Genomic DNA, 15551 nt, shown 5'->3' with positions numbered 1-15551 from the left:
AAGGCATCTAATGAGAAAAAATGTTTCACAAAACAATTATTGGATTTGGATGTGCCTTGTTGCCTCCAGAGGCAGTATGTTTCGAAATAAATGTATTGAGTGAAGAATTTAGTCATTCACTAATACCACACTCACTTGTTGCCATCTACTGGTGTAACCATAACCTGCAGGAAATACAAATATTTTGGAGAAGCGGTCAGATATTCTAGTCATTAGAATTAACATCACTCTCAATCAATGCACACTTAATTAGTTAAAAGCATGTTTCTGCCTGCTAATGATGATAATGTTTGGATCGCAAATTGCATTGATTTCGTTGGATAACCAAGTTACTAAACCTAACAGTTTAGGCCCTCATATTTGTTTTGTGTTGTATCTGGTAACCGGGAGTAGTAATGCAGTGCCTTCCGCGGCAACAATTGTCCTTTCTAGTGTAAACAATCACACTGTTGAGCCCACCATCCGCAGGGAAAGCCACATCACAACAGTCACTACGATCGAGCCGCATCATTGAATCAATCTCAATGAAATACAGTCATTTTTTCATTACACTATTCCTGTTTTCCTTAACAAAACCGCTTGTTTGACAGACGATGATTACATTACACAGCGCGTCAAACGATCTCTTCTGTCATATCTCTCACCTGTTCGTTTGCTGCAGTTTCCAGAGAGCTAACGGTCCACCCGATGTGTGTCTGGATCCACCATCTTCATCGCCTGCCTGGCTTTCACTCAGTCCGAGGGTAAACCCGACTCCTCCCATCGAGACCTGCTAACCAAACACCAGCGAAGGCTGTCGAATTTCTCAATGAACGAGATGCAGCTCTTGGCAAAAACTGCACGTATACACGACATGCTTCGAGTTAATAGTTAGGCTAGAACCGAATCAGTAAGCCCTTTCGATGCCATGAGATGAAACAGTTTACAAAATGATTGTCCAGCCCTTCGATTAAAGAACAGAATAAATAGTGGAAGCAAACAATATTTAGACTACTACAGATACTTTCTCAACTTCTTATTGCCGTCTGTTAAATTATATAGTATACTACCGTTAAAGTTTGGGGTCAAACATTTTTTTTCTGCATGAATCCAATTATTTTGTTTAGCAAGAATGCATTAATCAGAACTGTGAAGACTTTTACATAGAAATATACAGCTGATCTTTTGATCTGTGTTCAAATAATTCTGAAAAATGTTATTGTTTCCACAAAAACACTAGCAGCTCAACCGTTTTCAGCTTTGATAACTGAAAGTTTTCATTAGCATCAAATCAGCATTAGAAAGATTCCTGAAGGATCATGGGACACTGAAGACTGGAGTTATAACTGCTTATCCAGCTTTGCTTCGATAGGAATAAACCACATTTAAAAAATAATAATAATTATAACAGGAAACAGTTTAATTGTAGACCTAATCTTTAACAAATTACAGTTTTTACAGTATTTTGTAACAAATAAATGCAGCCTTGATGAGCACAAGTCTTCTTTCCGAAACATTAGAAAAAACTTACCGACCCTAAATTTGTGAATGTTATGTGCTCTTTAGACCCATGACTGATGATCTTCTTGTAAATTGTTTCCATAATCCTGTCATCTAAAACACATATGACATGATAAAAAATACAAATTTTATTTAAAAAAAAAAAATTTGATTTAATAAAATGGTCATGAAAGCAAAATAACAGGAAATAAAATGTGAGATGGACCTTTTCAGAGTAGCTTTATTTAATGTGGTAGGGAACTGACAAAACGACTACGGTCAATATAGTTTTTAATTCAAATAAATATAAAATACATAATGGATGAGATGCTATAAATGTTGGTTATTATGCCTGTAAAAACCTACAGTACCTTATCAGACAATACATGAAGAAAATACAAAATCTTAGGCTACATTTGTTCTTTCTAAAGCTAAATGAACTATTTTTTTTCTGCATAGATGTACTAGTAATTTAAAATCTGTGTTTATGCTTTACAGTGTAACTGCTCTTAAATTTTTGGTATACACACAGCAAATGACATTACAACAATGGAAAATGACACAACATAACTGGAAATACTATGTGCTTCCTCTGTGTAATTCACATTAATGTACACATCAACAACCTCTAAGGTAATGTAGGACTATGTGAACTGCTTAGGAAATGAATAGGAAGCCTTGAACAGATATGAAGACAAAATATTGCAATTTGTAAGTTTTCAACAATATCACTGATAAGACTGTCCATTAAGGGTTTAAGTTAGCAGGCAATAAATTTACCACCTATAGCATCATTACAAAGAGCTAATTGTTTAAAGGAGCCAAAAAGCAATGCAATGTTTTCTGTCTCTACATGTATAGATCATGAAATTAACAAATTATAATAAATTGTAATCAAATACAATGACAATGTGACCTTGATCCCAATACAACAGTACACACATATTGTGCATGCAAAACGATAACTATTCAGATCAGACGGACAAAATATAAAGACATTTGTTGCAGATCCATTCCAGTTTTAGACTATTCTTCCATACAGGACTCTATTAGCAGTTGTTTATTTAACAGCAGGTGTGAGGGTGGGAGGTGGGGATAAAACCTTATAGTATTATCATCTGAAACAAGCACCTTGGCATACACCTGTACTTATAAAGAGTGAAAAATGATCAAAAGCTGCCAGTGCAGTTTGCTAAACATTGCGTTATACAGAGGAATGGTGTGGAGGAAAAGTTGGCTTTCTTCTTGAGGGGCACATTTAAGAATACTGTGAAAGACATCTGGTATTTTTGCTGCTGCAGCCAAAAAAAAAAAAGTCAGGGTCCAAGGCATGCAGGAACAGAGAAAACCACTCTGACATGGCCCTTTATAAAGTCTGAGAGTCAGTTTAGAAGTTACATAACTCAACTTCTTTCATAAATCTAGTTCTTGTGCAACTGTGCAAAAAAAAAAATCAAAAAAAAAAAAAACACAAAGAACAGTAATAGACTGAAGTGAAACTTGAGATCGAACTGTGCAAGTCTTATAGATATGCTGAAAGACATGATTCATATAAGCTTTGCTAGAATGTTAAAATGACTTCAACTAACTAGTTTTTGCATATGTAGTATGGGCAGTGTCCTTGATTTAAGAGCAAGATCTAATCAAATCTAACCAGATTTCCACAGCCTACTCTAAACTGTGAATGAATTAAGTTGTCAGTGCACGATTGAGCCTGTGAAACTTCAAAGTTTATTACAAGTTGATTAAGTACTGAGTAACAGTGAGTCAACCATAACTGTCTAATAGCTTATTAGCTTTAATAAATCACATAAGTGAAGCTAACATCAATTCACTTTTTATATTTGCATAAATATCCTTTTAAGTTCAAAATAGTGTTAAACAAAAAGCAGCATTTGTAAACCCAGGCCCCCTCAGGGGTCCACACTCCCCCGGCGCAGAGAATAAGCACCATTCTGCACCAGATGGGCTTGGACGTGGCAGCGTATTATTTCTGCAGCCGCGCTTGCCCAAAGCCTATTCCTACTTCAGCAATTCCCTTTCATCATGAAAACCCATGCGTCTGTGAGACCACTTGGATGAACAACAACCCAAAACTTGTGCTCCATCATAGTCCATAGGACAACGTGGCCTTTGTTATTCTAATGAGTGAGGATGATGATGATGATGAGCTTTAGGAGAATACTCATCTCCATGAACTGAAGAAATGCTGACCCTGCAACAGATATGTCATATAAATCAAATACTCACCTGAATGAGGAGAGCACCTAGAAACGGTCGATTACATGTGCAGTTATCGGTATATTTAAGATTATTAAAACTCATCAAAATGTCTGTGTTCAGCCCTAATGTTTCATATCAAATGGCTCCAGGAAACTTTAAATTCAATGATTGTGCTCACATTACTGATTGTAGCAAAACTTCTAGGTATTCATTGAAAAATATTTCATGCTTCATTACAAAAGTTTATAGGGGAGCAGTAGATGGAATTCAGAGCCAGTCTGCCCTCAATTAAACAAAGAGGGAAACTGGGTCAGAATCACTTTGGGCTCAAGTGTTCCCTTCAAGTGTGCACCACAGTGTGCGTTTTAAGATCCCCAACAGGAATCATCAAACTGCAGATATCATGAGGAGAGCATACTGTTATTGATTTGTGGTGGAAGACTTTAAAAAACATAAAAACCATCCAAACTATATGAAAACAAAAATTAAATAATACAAACTTGTAGCTTCTGATAGAGAAAAGGATTGTACACTGAAAACAGACCTGAGATATCCAGTACCTGAACTAAAGCAGCTGAGACGGGTCATGGGTTTTCATCATGAGCGGGAATTTGCTCCGGCAGCGCATCTCTGACAAACCGGCCAAGAAGTCCAGCCGTTTACAGAGAAGCGTGTGTGGACGGTTGAAGCCAGAATTAAGTTGACCTATCACAGCTCTCCCACATCATGTTGGGTGGAGTGTTTCTCACGCTACTGACCTATAACTGAGTCCAGCCACTTCCTGTAGGCAATGGCAAAGCGGCTTTGCTCGGGGCTCCGGCAGCCTGTGAGGATTCTAGAGACAAACGTGTGCTCAGAGGGAAGTAAGGGGTGGGGAAGCAAGGGTCCCCGCTTTAGTCGCTTGGTGTCCTGCGTGTAGCTTCCGTGTTTGCGCCCATCCAGAACACAGTCAACATCCATGGCCTGGGAAGCGCTGGCTTCATCACAGGGCTCCTCACTGAGGAGGACGTCAGTATGGGTGAGAGGTGGAGATTGTGACCCTGCCCCCTGGAGGTGCTCCCTCCGCCACTGATGCCACAGGTAGAAGACATGTCGCCTGTTGGAGAAGTCTGGATTTGAATTTGTTCAATGTTGAAATACAGTGAACTATAAAATAAAATGCACTAGACTTCGGTATATACCAGCCAGTACTGAAATAAATATGATGATACCAGAATTTCCTATGAACACCGAGTGCTGCTGAGCGGATTCTTAACAAACACACGGGAGCGTTTGAAAGCAACATCTATCAGAGGATCCGTCTATGAGAAGATATATCAGGGATCTGTGGATCCACTAATTATAGATGGGACTTTCAAACATTCCCACGTAGATCTGTGTAAGCGCTCAGTGAAGAGAGTGGGGCAATGATCATTGTAACCAATCACAGACGTATCAGTGGAGCGTGTGATCACAATGGCAGTTTAAGAATCTGCTCAAAATGCTGGTATCATCATATTTTTTACATTCCTGTACCAACTGCTACTTTTGACAACACTAAAATGCACTTTACAGTATTATTTAAGTCTGAATTCAGGTCTGATATGATAGTCACAGGGAAAATACAAAAATGCTCAAAATCAGAATAGCAAAATTAGCTTAATAGGCTTACTAACTTTTAAAAGAAACTTAATCATCTTCGAAAACCACAAACAATACTATCTAAAATAAAAAATAAATCACAAACTATATTACATACAGAATTACTTGCTAATTAATTACTAACATCTCAAGGATTATGCCCTGTACTGTCTCATAGATTGTCTCATCATTTAATCACCCTCATTTAGTTCCAAAACTGCTTGATGTTGTTCCACGGAACATGGATTTACTATAGTAAAATGTGCAACTTGCGCTTTACCTTTGTTGTAGTTTTTGGACAGTTTGAATTCAACATTTAATTTCAGAATTCCTTTATCTTCATTCATTCAATTTCATCATTTGAAAAAAATAAAAAATAATAATAATAATATATATATAGTTATTACACACACAATTTCTGAATTACACACACAATTATAACTATAAGATATGCCACAAAGCTACTCAAACCAATCATTAAAAATTTCTTCTTTTGTGTACCACCTAGGTCAGTCATATTTGTCAAGTAGATGACAATTAAATTTTGGTGGTACTTCTGTATGAAAAACAGTTTTATGATGACCCATGCTGGGTCATCTCCTGCCTTCAACTTACCAGTCCTAAAGCAAAACCCCATGAATGCTGGAATCCGTTAACATGGGTGCGTAAAAAAATACGCAATACGCATTGCAGATGGAGTATGTGTGAAACAGGTGTTATAACGTAACACCAGAGCACTACTGTGTTTACCCTGACCACACCTTGCAGTCGCTGCTTAGAAGTGCAACATTGTAAAGGGTCCGTCTGAAACAGTCGCGCGGCCGCGGCGCAGCATAACGTTCATTCCGAACACTGAGTAATTAAATATATAAAACACAAGTATAAAAAATTTATATTGTAATGAAAACATACACCGGTTTTCGGTATGCATACCGCCCAGCACTAATTAAGAGGCATGAAATGTTGCACAAACAAATTCTCATATCTTCATACTAACAGCAGACTTGGACATGTAATTGATCTGTTGCCATGACACACTTTAGGGAGGGAACACAAGCTAAAGATACATAAACACCATTCACCGAGCAGCTGCGCCTTGCCTCAGCCATGAGGGATGAGGCTGGGAAGGGGAAGAACTGAAAGAGCTAGAAAAAGATCCAGCAAACTGCTTGCCTCTCCCTCAGTGAGCTACAACTCTGCAGCATAAGACCATCCATCATTTTATAACACTAAACCATAAACACATTAGGCCAGACCAGCTGAGGGCCAAGGACAAACTTCTGGCAAACAAAGTCACTGTATTCACACGGAGACCTGCGGAAGCACAGTCTGATGCTGACTGACTGCACAATTATCATCGGCACAGCAAGACCTGAAGATCTGTAACAGGCTTCAAACAGTCTGCCTGATCACTCTCACCTGTGGCACCACAGCGTCTCGTGGCCTGGATATGACTCGATGAGATCAGTGCAGAGCTCCATCTCCTCGTGGAAGAGCTGAGGGATGACGTCATTATGGTGACTGCCATCAGACGCGTCCGCTGTGCTCTCTCCATTAGGCTGCTGGGTTGGGTGGAGCTCCGTCTCTCCAACCTGGCTCAGCTCTCTGGCCAGGGCCTTGAGCAGGTGTTGACGGTAGTGAAAGCCGCTGTGATCTGACACGTGCATGGACACCCACAGTCGGGTGGAGGACAGCTCATCGTGCAGAACCTGGAGTAGAAAGTCACTGAATATTATATTCGTTTAACACCATCATTATTCAGCTGAATTTTTTGTTAATTTTAGTTCAGTTGCCAAACTGAAAGGGCTACGAACGACAGCATTTCAATAAATTTATGCAAATGCATTTAATGAAATATGCAAATATTACCCAAATATATCAATATTATTATGCATTCCTCAAATATGCAAACAAAAAAAGTTAATAGTTACACCAATATTAAAATTCAGTTTGACAATGTTTTAACCAATAACTGATAAATGGCTGATATTAAATATATACAACCTTGTCTAAATAAATGGTGGGGAAAAAAGTAATTAATGCAGTGCTGAAAAAATTTTATGCACCAATACAAAAATTATGTTTGACGTTGTAGCCAAAAACTGATTAGATTTAACAGATAAACTTCATCAAAAAATTTATTTATATTTATATATATATATATATATATATATATATACTACAGCACTGCAAAAATGAGATGCACCAATAATAAAATTTGTACCATGTTTTAAACAATAACTGATGAATAGATAATATTAAACATATACAATTTTGCTTAAATAATTGAAAAATAAAACTCAAACTAAAATCAAGTATTTTAATTATCAACTGATGCATTAAAACATTAATAATAGATATTCATTTTGAGATTTGCTGAAGTTTATATTTAACAGTGTTATTAAAATAATAATGCTTATTAAGATTAACTTAACTATTAAGTGAGCATTAGATCATTTAAAAGGTAAAAATAAAAGGAACTGAGTATACATAATTAAATATCCAAGAGTATTTTAAAATAAAACATGACTTCATTTAGGTTGTAAACTCAGTAAACATCGTACTACCGAGATCTAGGGTGGAAATTCAGACCAAGGAAAACCGTACCAAACAAGAGAGATGTAAGATGACAGCCGAATAACCCAATTACTCCTGAAATAGCTTATGAAGAGCTCCGACTGGTTCAAGTCTGTTTAGTCCTGGATCATTAAATCTACAGGCTCATCCTTTTTATATGAGGGCTTTTAGCTTGGATTGAGCCCTGTAACATTTGCCTAATTTTGCATGCAATTAAGAAAGGATAAGCACATCAAAGGTCTGACACTCAGTGAAACCCTAAAAGGCAATAAGCATTCCTGACTAACAACACTCAGCTCTCTCGCTCTAAAAAATTAAAACATTATATATTTTTTTCAAAGACAGAAAACTCTGGCATCTGTAATCAGGTCTCTTCCTAAGGTAAGTCAAGTAGAGAAGAGAGGTATTAAGATCCTCAAAGCCTCAGGTAGATTTATCACCTTCATAAACAACCATCACATGTTGCTTTCATTGTAACAACACTCCTGATAGGCCAGTGTGATCCATCATTCCTTAAAGTAATCGAAGACAAATCTTATCTTTGAGATGTACACAAACAAAGCAACATCTAACAGACACCTGTTTTCAGTCATTATGATAAATCACAGAGATATAGTGCAGAAAGATGCAGTGGACTGAGACAGCCTACCTTCAGACTGCCTTTAGCCAAGTTTTGTAATACCCAGATGCGATGGGACCATGCATTGTAGTTACTGGGGTAACGGCCAGCAGCGTCTGCACAGACTCTCATCTCCTCCTGCAAGGCCCTTTGCAGCCGCTCGCACCGTCTCCTCCTCACAGCGTCTCCTCTGGGTTCAGCCTGATCCTTCGGTTCTTGTCCAGAAGGAGAGCACTCCTTCTGCAGCCACTGTAACACCCAGCGCCTGTGTTCACAACAAACCAATTAAGGTTACGGTTTTATTTATGAAAGAGTAAAATCTGCAAATCATAAAACGGCAAGACAATAATATAATTAATTCTCCTTCATAACAGCTCTGAATCGGCCGATTATCTCAGCACCCTGCGGCTCCTAGGCATCCTGGGAGATCTAATGGCTCAGTATTATCTGCAGACAATAACATCATCCAAACTGACATAGTGAAGAGTAAAAACTGAATTATTTGCAAAATATCTGACAGCAGCAATGTGTCCCGCACACTCCTGCAGGTACATAAACCTCTCGGTCTTGTCAGGTGCACAAGCGTTGGATATTTATTTGTGTTCCGTGTAAAGCTGTTTGCCCTTGTCCTTGCAGTAGTGACGAAATTCTACTTCAGTATGTGCCACTGTTGACATGTTGCAAGAGGTCTGCAATTGCAGACCGTTTCATTTCATGGTCTCTGCTTTCACCGTTTCAGCCGGTTTGAGAGCAAGGTTTCTTCCATACTAATTCAGACAGCTACATGAAGCAGAGCACATACATTTTCCAGTACAGCGCATTAAAGTGTTCCATTATTAATTTCTTAATGTCTAATTTATTATTCGTTTTTTTTATATCACTGTTTGAAAATTCAGACTCATCTAATCTAATGGTGAGCTAAAAGTACTCTGGAAAATAGGACACTTGAAGGGTGCAGGACACAGCACTTACATAATATACCATCTTTAATATTTTAAAAGACCTAATTTACCTGTATACACTAAGAGCAGAATGAACATTTAGTGCACTAAAGCAGATGCGTTTACTGGTGTTCACATTCATGCTATAAAATCATAAAAGGCTTTGTTTAAGGCAGAGCTGCCTAACACTACAAACATCCAAAAATCCTATTTGAACTGAAAGAAATATTTTCCCCACCACTCTTGTGATATGACACTGCAGGCCAAATCAAAGATTTGGAAACCTTACCTGTGTATCCATGTCTCTGGGCTTTTAGGATGCTTAGATAGTGCAAGCTTTCCCAGGTACAGGTCTTTCTCTGGGTTTAACATGCCACATTGCAGGAGCTCTTTCCTATAAAACGAAAAAAAAAAAAAAGTACAGCACCACCTCCTGGACAATACGTTTCTTCTGTTCAACATTAACACAAAGACATTCAGGCAAGATTTTTGTGCAAAATTCTAGTAAAAAAAACAGCCTAATTACAAAAATTAAACAAAAAGAGGTAAAAAGTCAGAAACCAGTTAAGAATACAGTTAAAAACAGTAAAGATTTTATTTTTTTTAAACAGGAATGGAATAAATATCTCTAGTGTTTCCTGAGATGGAACTAAATGTTGGAGAAATGAGTAAGTTCTGTGCTCCCTGTGCAAATTTTGAAAATCAAGTCACATTTAGAGTTAAATGTAGCAGCAGTCTTTTGATGTCTCCTTTCCTAAATTAGAGAAGTTTTTAAAAATAGCAACAGCACATTCAGAACAATAATGCGGCCGAAATCTAGACAGACATCAAAGAGAAGAAAAAGAAAATTTCTAAAAATACCACAGATGTGCATATAATCATTCAGAAAGTATGTGAAGGGGTTAGTTCGGCAGAATGTTTTTTTTTTTTTTTCAGGTAATACAAATATGTACGTGTACCTGACATTCCACGCAGTGGTGAAATCTGGGTTTAGGAGAAGCAGTGTGCAGGTTATATCTACCAGTGCTTGAAGAGAAGAAAAGAAAAGAGAGAAGTCAATTTTTTCAGCAGCGCTGGTCGTGTGTATGAACTAGCCATTTTATAATAAAGGTCACAGCAAAGTGAGCCGGCCAGTAAACCTTGGTCTTACCTTCCCGATCGAGCCACTGCTTTCTCTGTCTGTACAGCAGGAGTTTATTATGCACATAGGGCAGCAAAAACTTGACACACCAGCTCTCCACTCCCAGCTTATTCTCCACCAAGACTATGGGGCTTCTGTTGTACCGGGCTTCGGGGCACGGAATGAGGCCAATTTCATCACTGTGAACACATTGTAAAAGATAAAAAAGAAGCACAAATCACGTGGCTATTTTAAGAAAATCTGCTAAATACTAAGGAGCTAAAGGCAATGCATGAAGCACCAAACATCTCAGCTGACACTGACTCATTACAGATGCACCTCTTTGGCAGAGATACAAGAATGTCATAGCAGAAGAGTGAGATGAAACCATTGGGACAGGGCACTGACCCGAAATATATGGGACAAACAGACCCAACACACAGGCAACTTTCAAAAAAACAGACGAGGTGCTTCATATTTGGACTGAAGAGATGTTTGGATACGCAAGAGCAGCTATGTTGCAACCACTGATCGTCTCACCCTATTTACCAGTAAAAACAAACGGACACGGACAATTACTGAGAATTATGACTATACATATAAATATAATGTATTAAAGCTCGCTACGCTCGCCAGTTACTGACCAGCGACTAACAAACCAAACATTCACAGTAACGTTACTAACGTTAGCTACAACATTACAAGCATACACACTTCGCGTTTCACTCAGAGAAACTTTCGGCGTTTGCACTGTGCTTATTAAATAGGTAGCCCAGACGCATTTTAACAGGACTGTTCTAAAGGCGAGGCTTGGTGAGCTTTCTCTGCTGGACGCTGGTTAGTAGCCGGTTAGCCAGCCGCTGTCTGTCTGCGCAAGTTACACAGGCTGCTGCACTGTGTTCTCCCTGCGACTGAGCGCGAGGGTCCAGGCCGCTTTGGGCATTAAACTACATGACCGCGTGATAAACAACAATGCGAGTTCACATACGTACATGTTCGGGTTTCTTTTAAAGGCGTTATTGATATCTTTCACAACTCTCTGGACCAAGACATCCACCTCCTCTTCCGACTCAGCCATTTTCATAGCGCGAGTGACGTCAACGCGGGTGACTCAACCTAATCCGGGACATTTCACAGTCAGCGCTCGAGATAAATTGTTTTAGTAACCGTAAACCATACATTGTTGCTATGTTAAATTAAGAGATTATCTTGCTTTATCATAATACATAATAATAATAAAAAATAACCGTTACTCGCCGTTTTTACGTAAATCTTGTTACAACAAGGAAGGCACCGAATGTTGGCGCAGAGACATTTGGAATCAATGAGAGGACAGAGTCATTTAACGTCATAACTCACTAAAAATAATAAATAAGTAAGTAATTTAAACAGTCAGAATCTCAATTTAAACTGGAGGTGGCATATTTCTCTTTTCCATCCAATCATATTTACAATTTCACTTTAGGGGCGGGGCATGTACCAAATAAGCTCTTTGGGGTTTGTCCAGCAAACATGGAGCGAATGTTTTTACTATACAAATACTGTATATACACTGTTCATGGAACGAATTTACTCGAAACTTTCAGTTTGATTAACAGTTTTGAATGTAACTACTTGTTGCAGAATGTTTAACAAACATTCAAAGGTAACTTTCCAATATTTTTTGCAAAATGTCAAAATGGAATGTTCCTTTAACCTTTGCATAAAAAAAAGAAATAAAAATGGACGTTTTGAACGTTCAGAGAACATTCGGAAACAATGTATACTTAACTTAATGGGGATGTTATAAAAACTTTTTTATATAACATTCAGTAAGCTATATTTTGTTAGATGGGTGTGCAGTTCATAAACGCTGAAAAAAAAGTGTATGCTATTTACACACAATGTATGTTATTAAACTTCTTTAATAATAATAATTTGTTTTGGCCTGTGCTACATTTTTTTCTAATAGTTTGCAAATATTTTACATTTAATTCATTATGCCTTCTTATCAAGACAATGTCATGACATAACATGGCACTGCAGGTTATACTCTCTTTTATTTTTAGTAACATTGAGAATATTTATAATTTCTTTCTTCAATAATGTTAACTAATCATTACATTGTATGATGCTTAAAAGATTATCCATTAGTTTTCCTAAAAACTGTTGAGACACTTCCCCAACACATTTCAACATTTTAATGTTAACAGTTAGATGGAGTTGGATTAAAATCAGTACAAATAATATATTGTTCTGTAAACAGATTTTTTTAACACTCCTGTCATTGTGGGGTGCATAGGCTTGTTGTTTCTGCTGGGACCAGGTTGACGTTACAGTGGTTTCCAGTAGAGGGAGGCATGTGGTTTTTGGTCTGGGTCTGGTGTGTTGAGATGGTAATCTGGAACAGAATTGAATTACTCTTGACTGCATATTTCATCATGACAGTTTGTGTTCAGCAGATGAGCACTTACCCGTCGGCCTACTTGATATGGCATGATAAAAAGACTCTACAAAAAGTTCAAGTTACATGTGTTACACCATCAATACACATTTTCTAAACAGAAAAACAACCTCTAATGCAAAGCTAATTAGTTTATATTATGTATTTTTATTTACTGAGATTTGTATTTTGTGTAGGCTTATCCTTCTCACTAAATTAAACTGTGGAAAAGTGAAGTTTTCCTGATGTTGGAGAAACAGGATGAAGTGTTTATCGTCATAGCAGTCACAAATCTTTAAATACTCACAGAAGGGTTTTTTTTTTCATGAGCAGTTCCACTCATTACACAATCGGTAACAAGAGTTCACTGCGATCCAGAAGATGGAGCTTGCCTGACACTGGTCATTATATTTGCAGGAGTTGTTGCATGATAAACTGAAACTTTATGACTTCAGTATAATTAATGGTATTAATTAAGACTAATATTTCATTTCGGGATTTTGAAAGATTACAATCAAGTACAATCACAATAGAATTGCTGATTTGGATAATCTTTTCTGGAATTGTATTGGATTATTTCCCCCAGTATATTTGTACCAAAAAGTAAAGTGCATTATTATTTTACATAAATGCATGAGTTGGCACAAAGTGAAACAATATAAGGAGAAGAATATAATGCATTTCTCAGGTTATGCATGAAGGTCATCTTTTTTTTTTTTTTTTTTTGCACTCTGTGACCAGATCTTTCCCTGGTTTGTTGTCTTCACAGATGATGCAACTGAAAGTCACACTGATTACAGGAGCGTTGATGTTATGTGTCTTTATTTATCTCAAGGCTGTTCCCTCACAACTACTACCTTATGTGTATCTTGCTCTTTCATTCCTTTAATAGGATAGTGCCCTAAATGTGGAGCTTACCTTTAAGACCCAAAGGACAGTATACACTCCAAAATAGTTTCTCCCAAATCTTCTTCTCATTTTTAACAGGAAATAGAGATATGGAGAACTGGGGAGATAATTTCCTGTGTTCATTTGTAGGCCATGCACAGAAAAACAAGTAACCTTGAATTTGCGCAACTGTCAGCATAATCTGTTTAACTAAATGCAAATGTTTTTGGGGTCACTGGTCATATAGTGACTGGTCATATTGTGCTATAAATAGATAGCAAGCAAGACCACGATTGACAGGAAGCCTGATTTCATAAGACAACATATTCAACTGAATGACCTGACAGAAATAAAACTTAAAACATTTAGGTGGATTGATATTCAGTAGTGACCTAAAAACCTCTATTGCACATGACGTACAGTTTCCTTTTTGAGAGCTTTTACTATTTTCTTTATGATGTTTAATTAAACACCCATTTAGTAAATTAATGCTTCAGCATGATCTCAAAAACCACTATGTTTCATGCTGCTAGTAATAGTCTTTATGCTCTCTTTACATGATTTTCATTCGAGGTGGATCTTGTTCTCTTGCCAGACATATGCATGGATTTTACTTCACATTTCCTGTGGGTTAAGGCTTCTAAAAAATAAAAAAGGCACAGACCTGTTGTTGCTATGGCTGATTTGTTGTGATACAACTCACAGAGAAGCATGACATCATTTTCCACTACCAGAGAAAGACGCAATATTACAGGGGAGACAACCACAGTGTCCCGAGTGACCCACATAAAGCAAGCGCGTCTGCCTTTTAGAGCCATGCTGTAACCTTTGGAGATATTTACCTTCTTTAATCACAAAAAGATTGTATCAGTTCTGATATAAACCAATTATTAGTTTTTTAAAGTGACAATTAAATGTTTCAAAGGACATCACGTTGTCACTATACACTTTAAGACTTACAGTAATTTCAAAAGGAATTGCATGGTTTGTGTGAGCTGTGATTTATACATTACTAGACAAATACATTGTTTCACCTGCTTAATGCAATATATTTAAAATTATGTAATTAGATGGACCACATAAGGTCAGTGATAACATGGTGTATGGTGAAATGGTTCAAGTTCATTTACTACACTTCAGACAGTCTTTAGTCTAGTTTTTTAAAGGTGAAATGAGGTAAGTGCAGAAACCGAGGAAAAATTGTGCTTATTTCCATGCTGCTCACTGTCTCCATCTCCCACTGAAATTGCATTTTACTCTTTGAAGTGGGAGTTAATAACTAAATGTATGAATTTGTTAAAGTAAAAACTTAAATTTAAAAGAGGCCAATGATCCAAATGCTTGAAAGCACCTCAGGTGTTATTAGAACATTTTTGTTATATCATATAGGAAAGTTTAATAGGGAAAACCTAAAACTGAAGAAATGAAGCAATAGTGAGTTTTCATATATATAGTGATTTTCTTAGCCATAACAGTCTCATAACATTATTTCAGTTGTTCTTAGCTTCAAGGAAGTGCTCTATTATTTATATAAAGTTTTCTCTGATTTTGATCAAAGTTTTTTTTTTTTTTTTTCAAATACGTTTTTATACTGTGCTTCAGAATACAATTAAGTTATGAAATATACTTCAAAACTGCCCTTCTACTCATGTTAACTGCAAA

At 37.2% G+C, this 15551-nt stretch overlaps 2 protein-coding genes across 5 annotated transcripts in view; both read right to left on the bottom strand.

Annotated features, from left to right (window-relative positions):
• The window catches only part of apba1a (amyloid beta (A4) precursor protein-binding, family A, member 1a), a 57637-nt gene extending 56887 nt beyond the window's left edge, over positions 1–750 (bottom strand). For all 3 annotated transcript variants that reach the window (XM_026212157.1, XM_026212155.1, XM_026212159.1), the window contains exon 1: positions 645–750. The gene's annotated coding sequence lies outside the window, so the exon portion shown is untranslated. The remainder of the gene's footprint in view (positions 1–644) is intronic.
• Positions 751–1702: 952 nt separating this feature from the next.
• ptar1 (protein prenyltransferase alpha subunit repeat containing 1) lies at positions 1703–11689 on the bottom strand. 2 transcript variants are annotated; one of them, XR_003276622.1, is made up of 8 exons: positions 11572–11689; positions 10610–10779; positions 10419–10485; positions 9749–9853; positions 8549–8783; positions 6742–7031; positions 4263–4798; positions 1703–3694 (listed from the first exon to the last, which is right to left on the bottom strand). XR_003276622.1 is itself a non-coding variant. In XM_026212154.1 (7 exons), the coding sequence occupies exons 1-7, from the start codon at positions 11661–11663 to the stop codon at positions 4453–4455; spliced, it is 1305 nt and encodes a 434-aa protein (XP_026067939.1). In that variant the 5' UTR covers positions 11664–11689; the 3' UTR covers positions 1703–4452. The 2 variants fall into 2 exon arrangements, 1 of the variants encoding a protein (XP_026067939.1); XM_026212154.1 differs by having other exon boundaries at positions 1703–4798.
• Between the last annotated feature and the right edge of the window lie 3862 nt (positions 11690–15551).

The sequence above is a fragment of the Carassius auratus genome, chromosome 30 (assembly GCF_003368295.1).
Source record: "Carassius auratus strain Wakin chromosome 30, ASM336829v1, whole genome shotgun sequence".
Classification (NCBI taxonomy): domain Eukaryota; kingdom Metazoa; phylum Chordata; class Actinopteri; order Cypriniformes; family Cyprinidae; genus Carassius; species Carassius auratus.
Note: the sequence above shows the minus strand (reverse complement) of the source record. Positions and strands in the feature narration are given on the sequence as shown.

Bases quoted from the DNA above. Each gene is read 5' to 3' on its own strand.
- ptar1 (XM_026212154.1), bottom strand. From the start codon at position 11,663: ATGAAAATGGCTGAGTCGGAAGAGGAGGTGGATGTCTTGGTCCAGAGA. The intron at 9,854-10,418 runs GTACACGTACAT...TTCGTTTTATAG, and splicing joins ACCACTGCGTGGAATGTCAG to GAAAGAGCTCCTGCAATGTG. The intron at 8,784-9,748 runs GTAAGGTTTCCA...TTGTGAACACAG, and splicing joins CCAGAGACATGGATACACAG to GCGCTGGGTGTTACAGTGGC.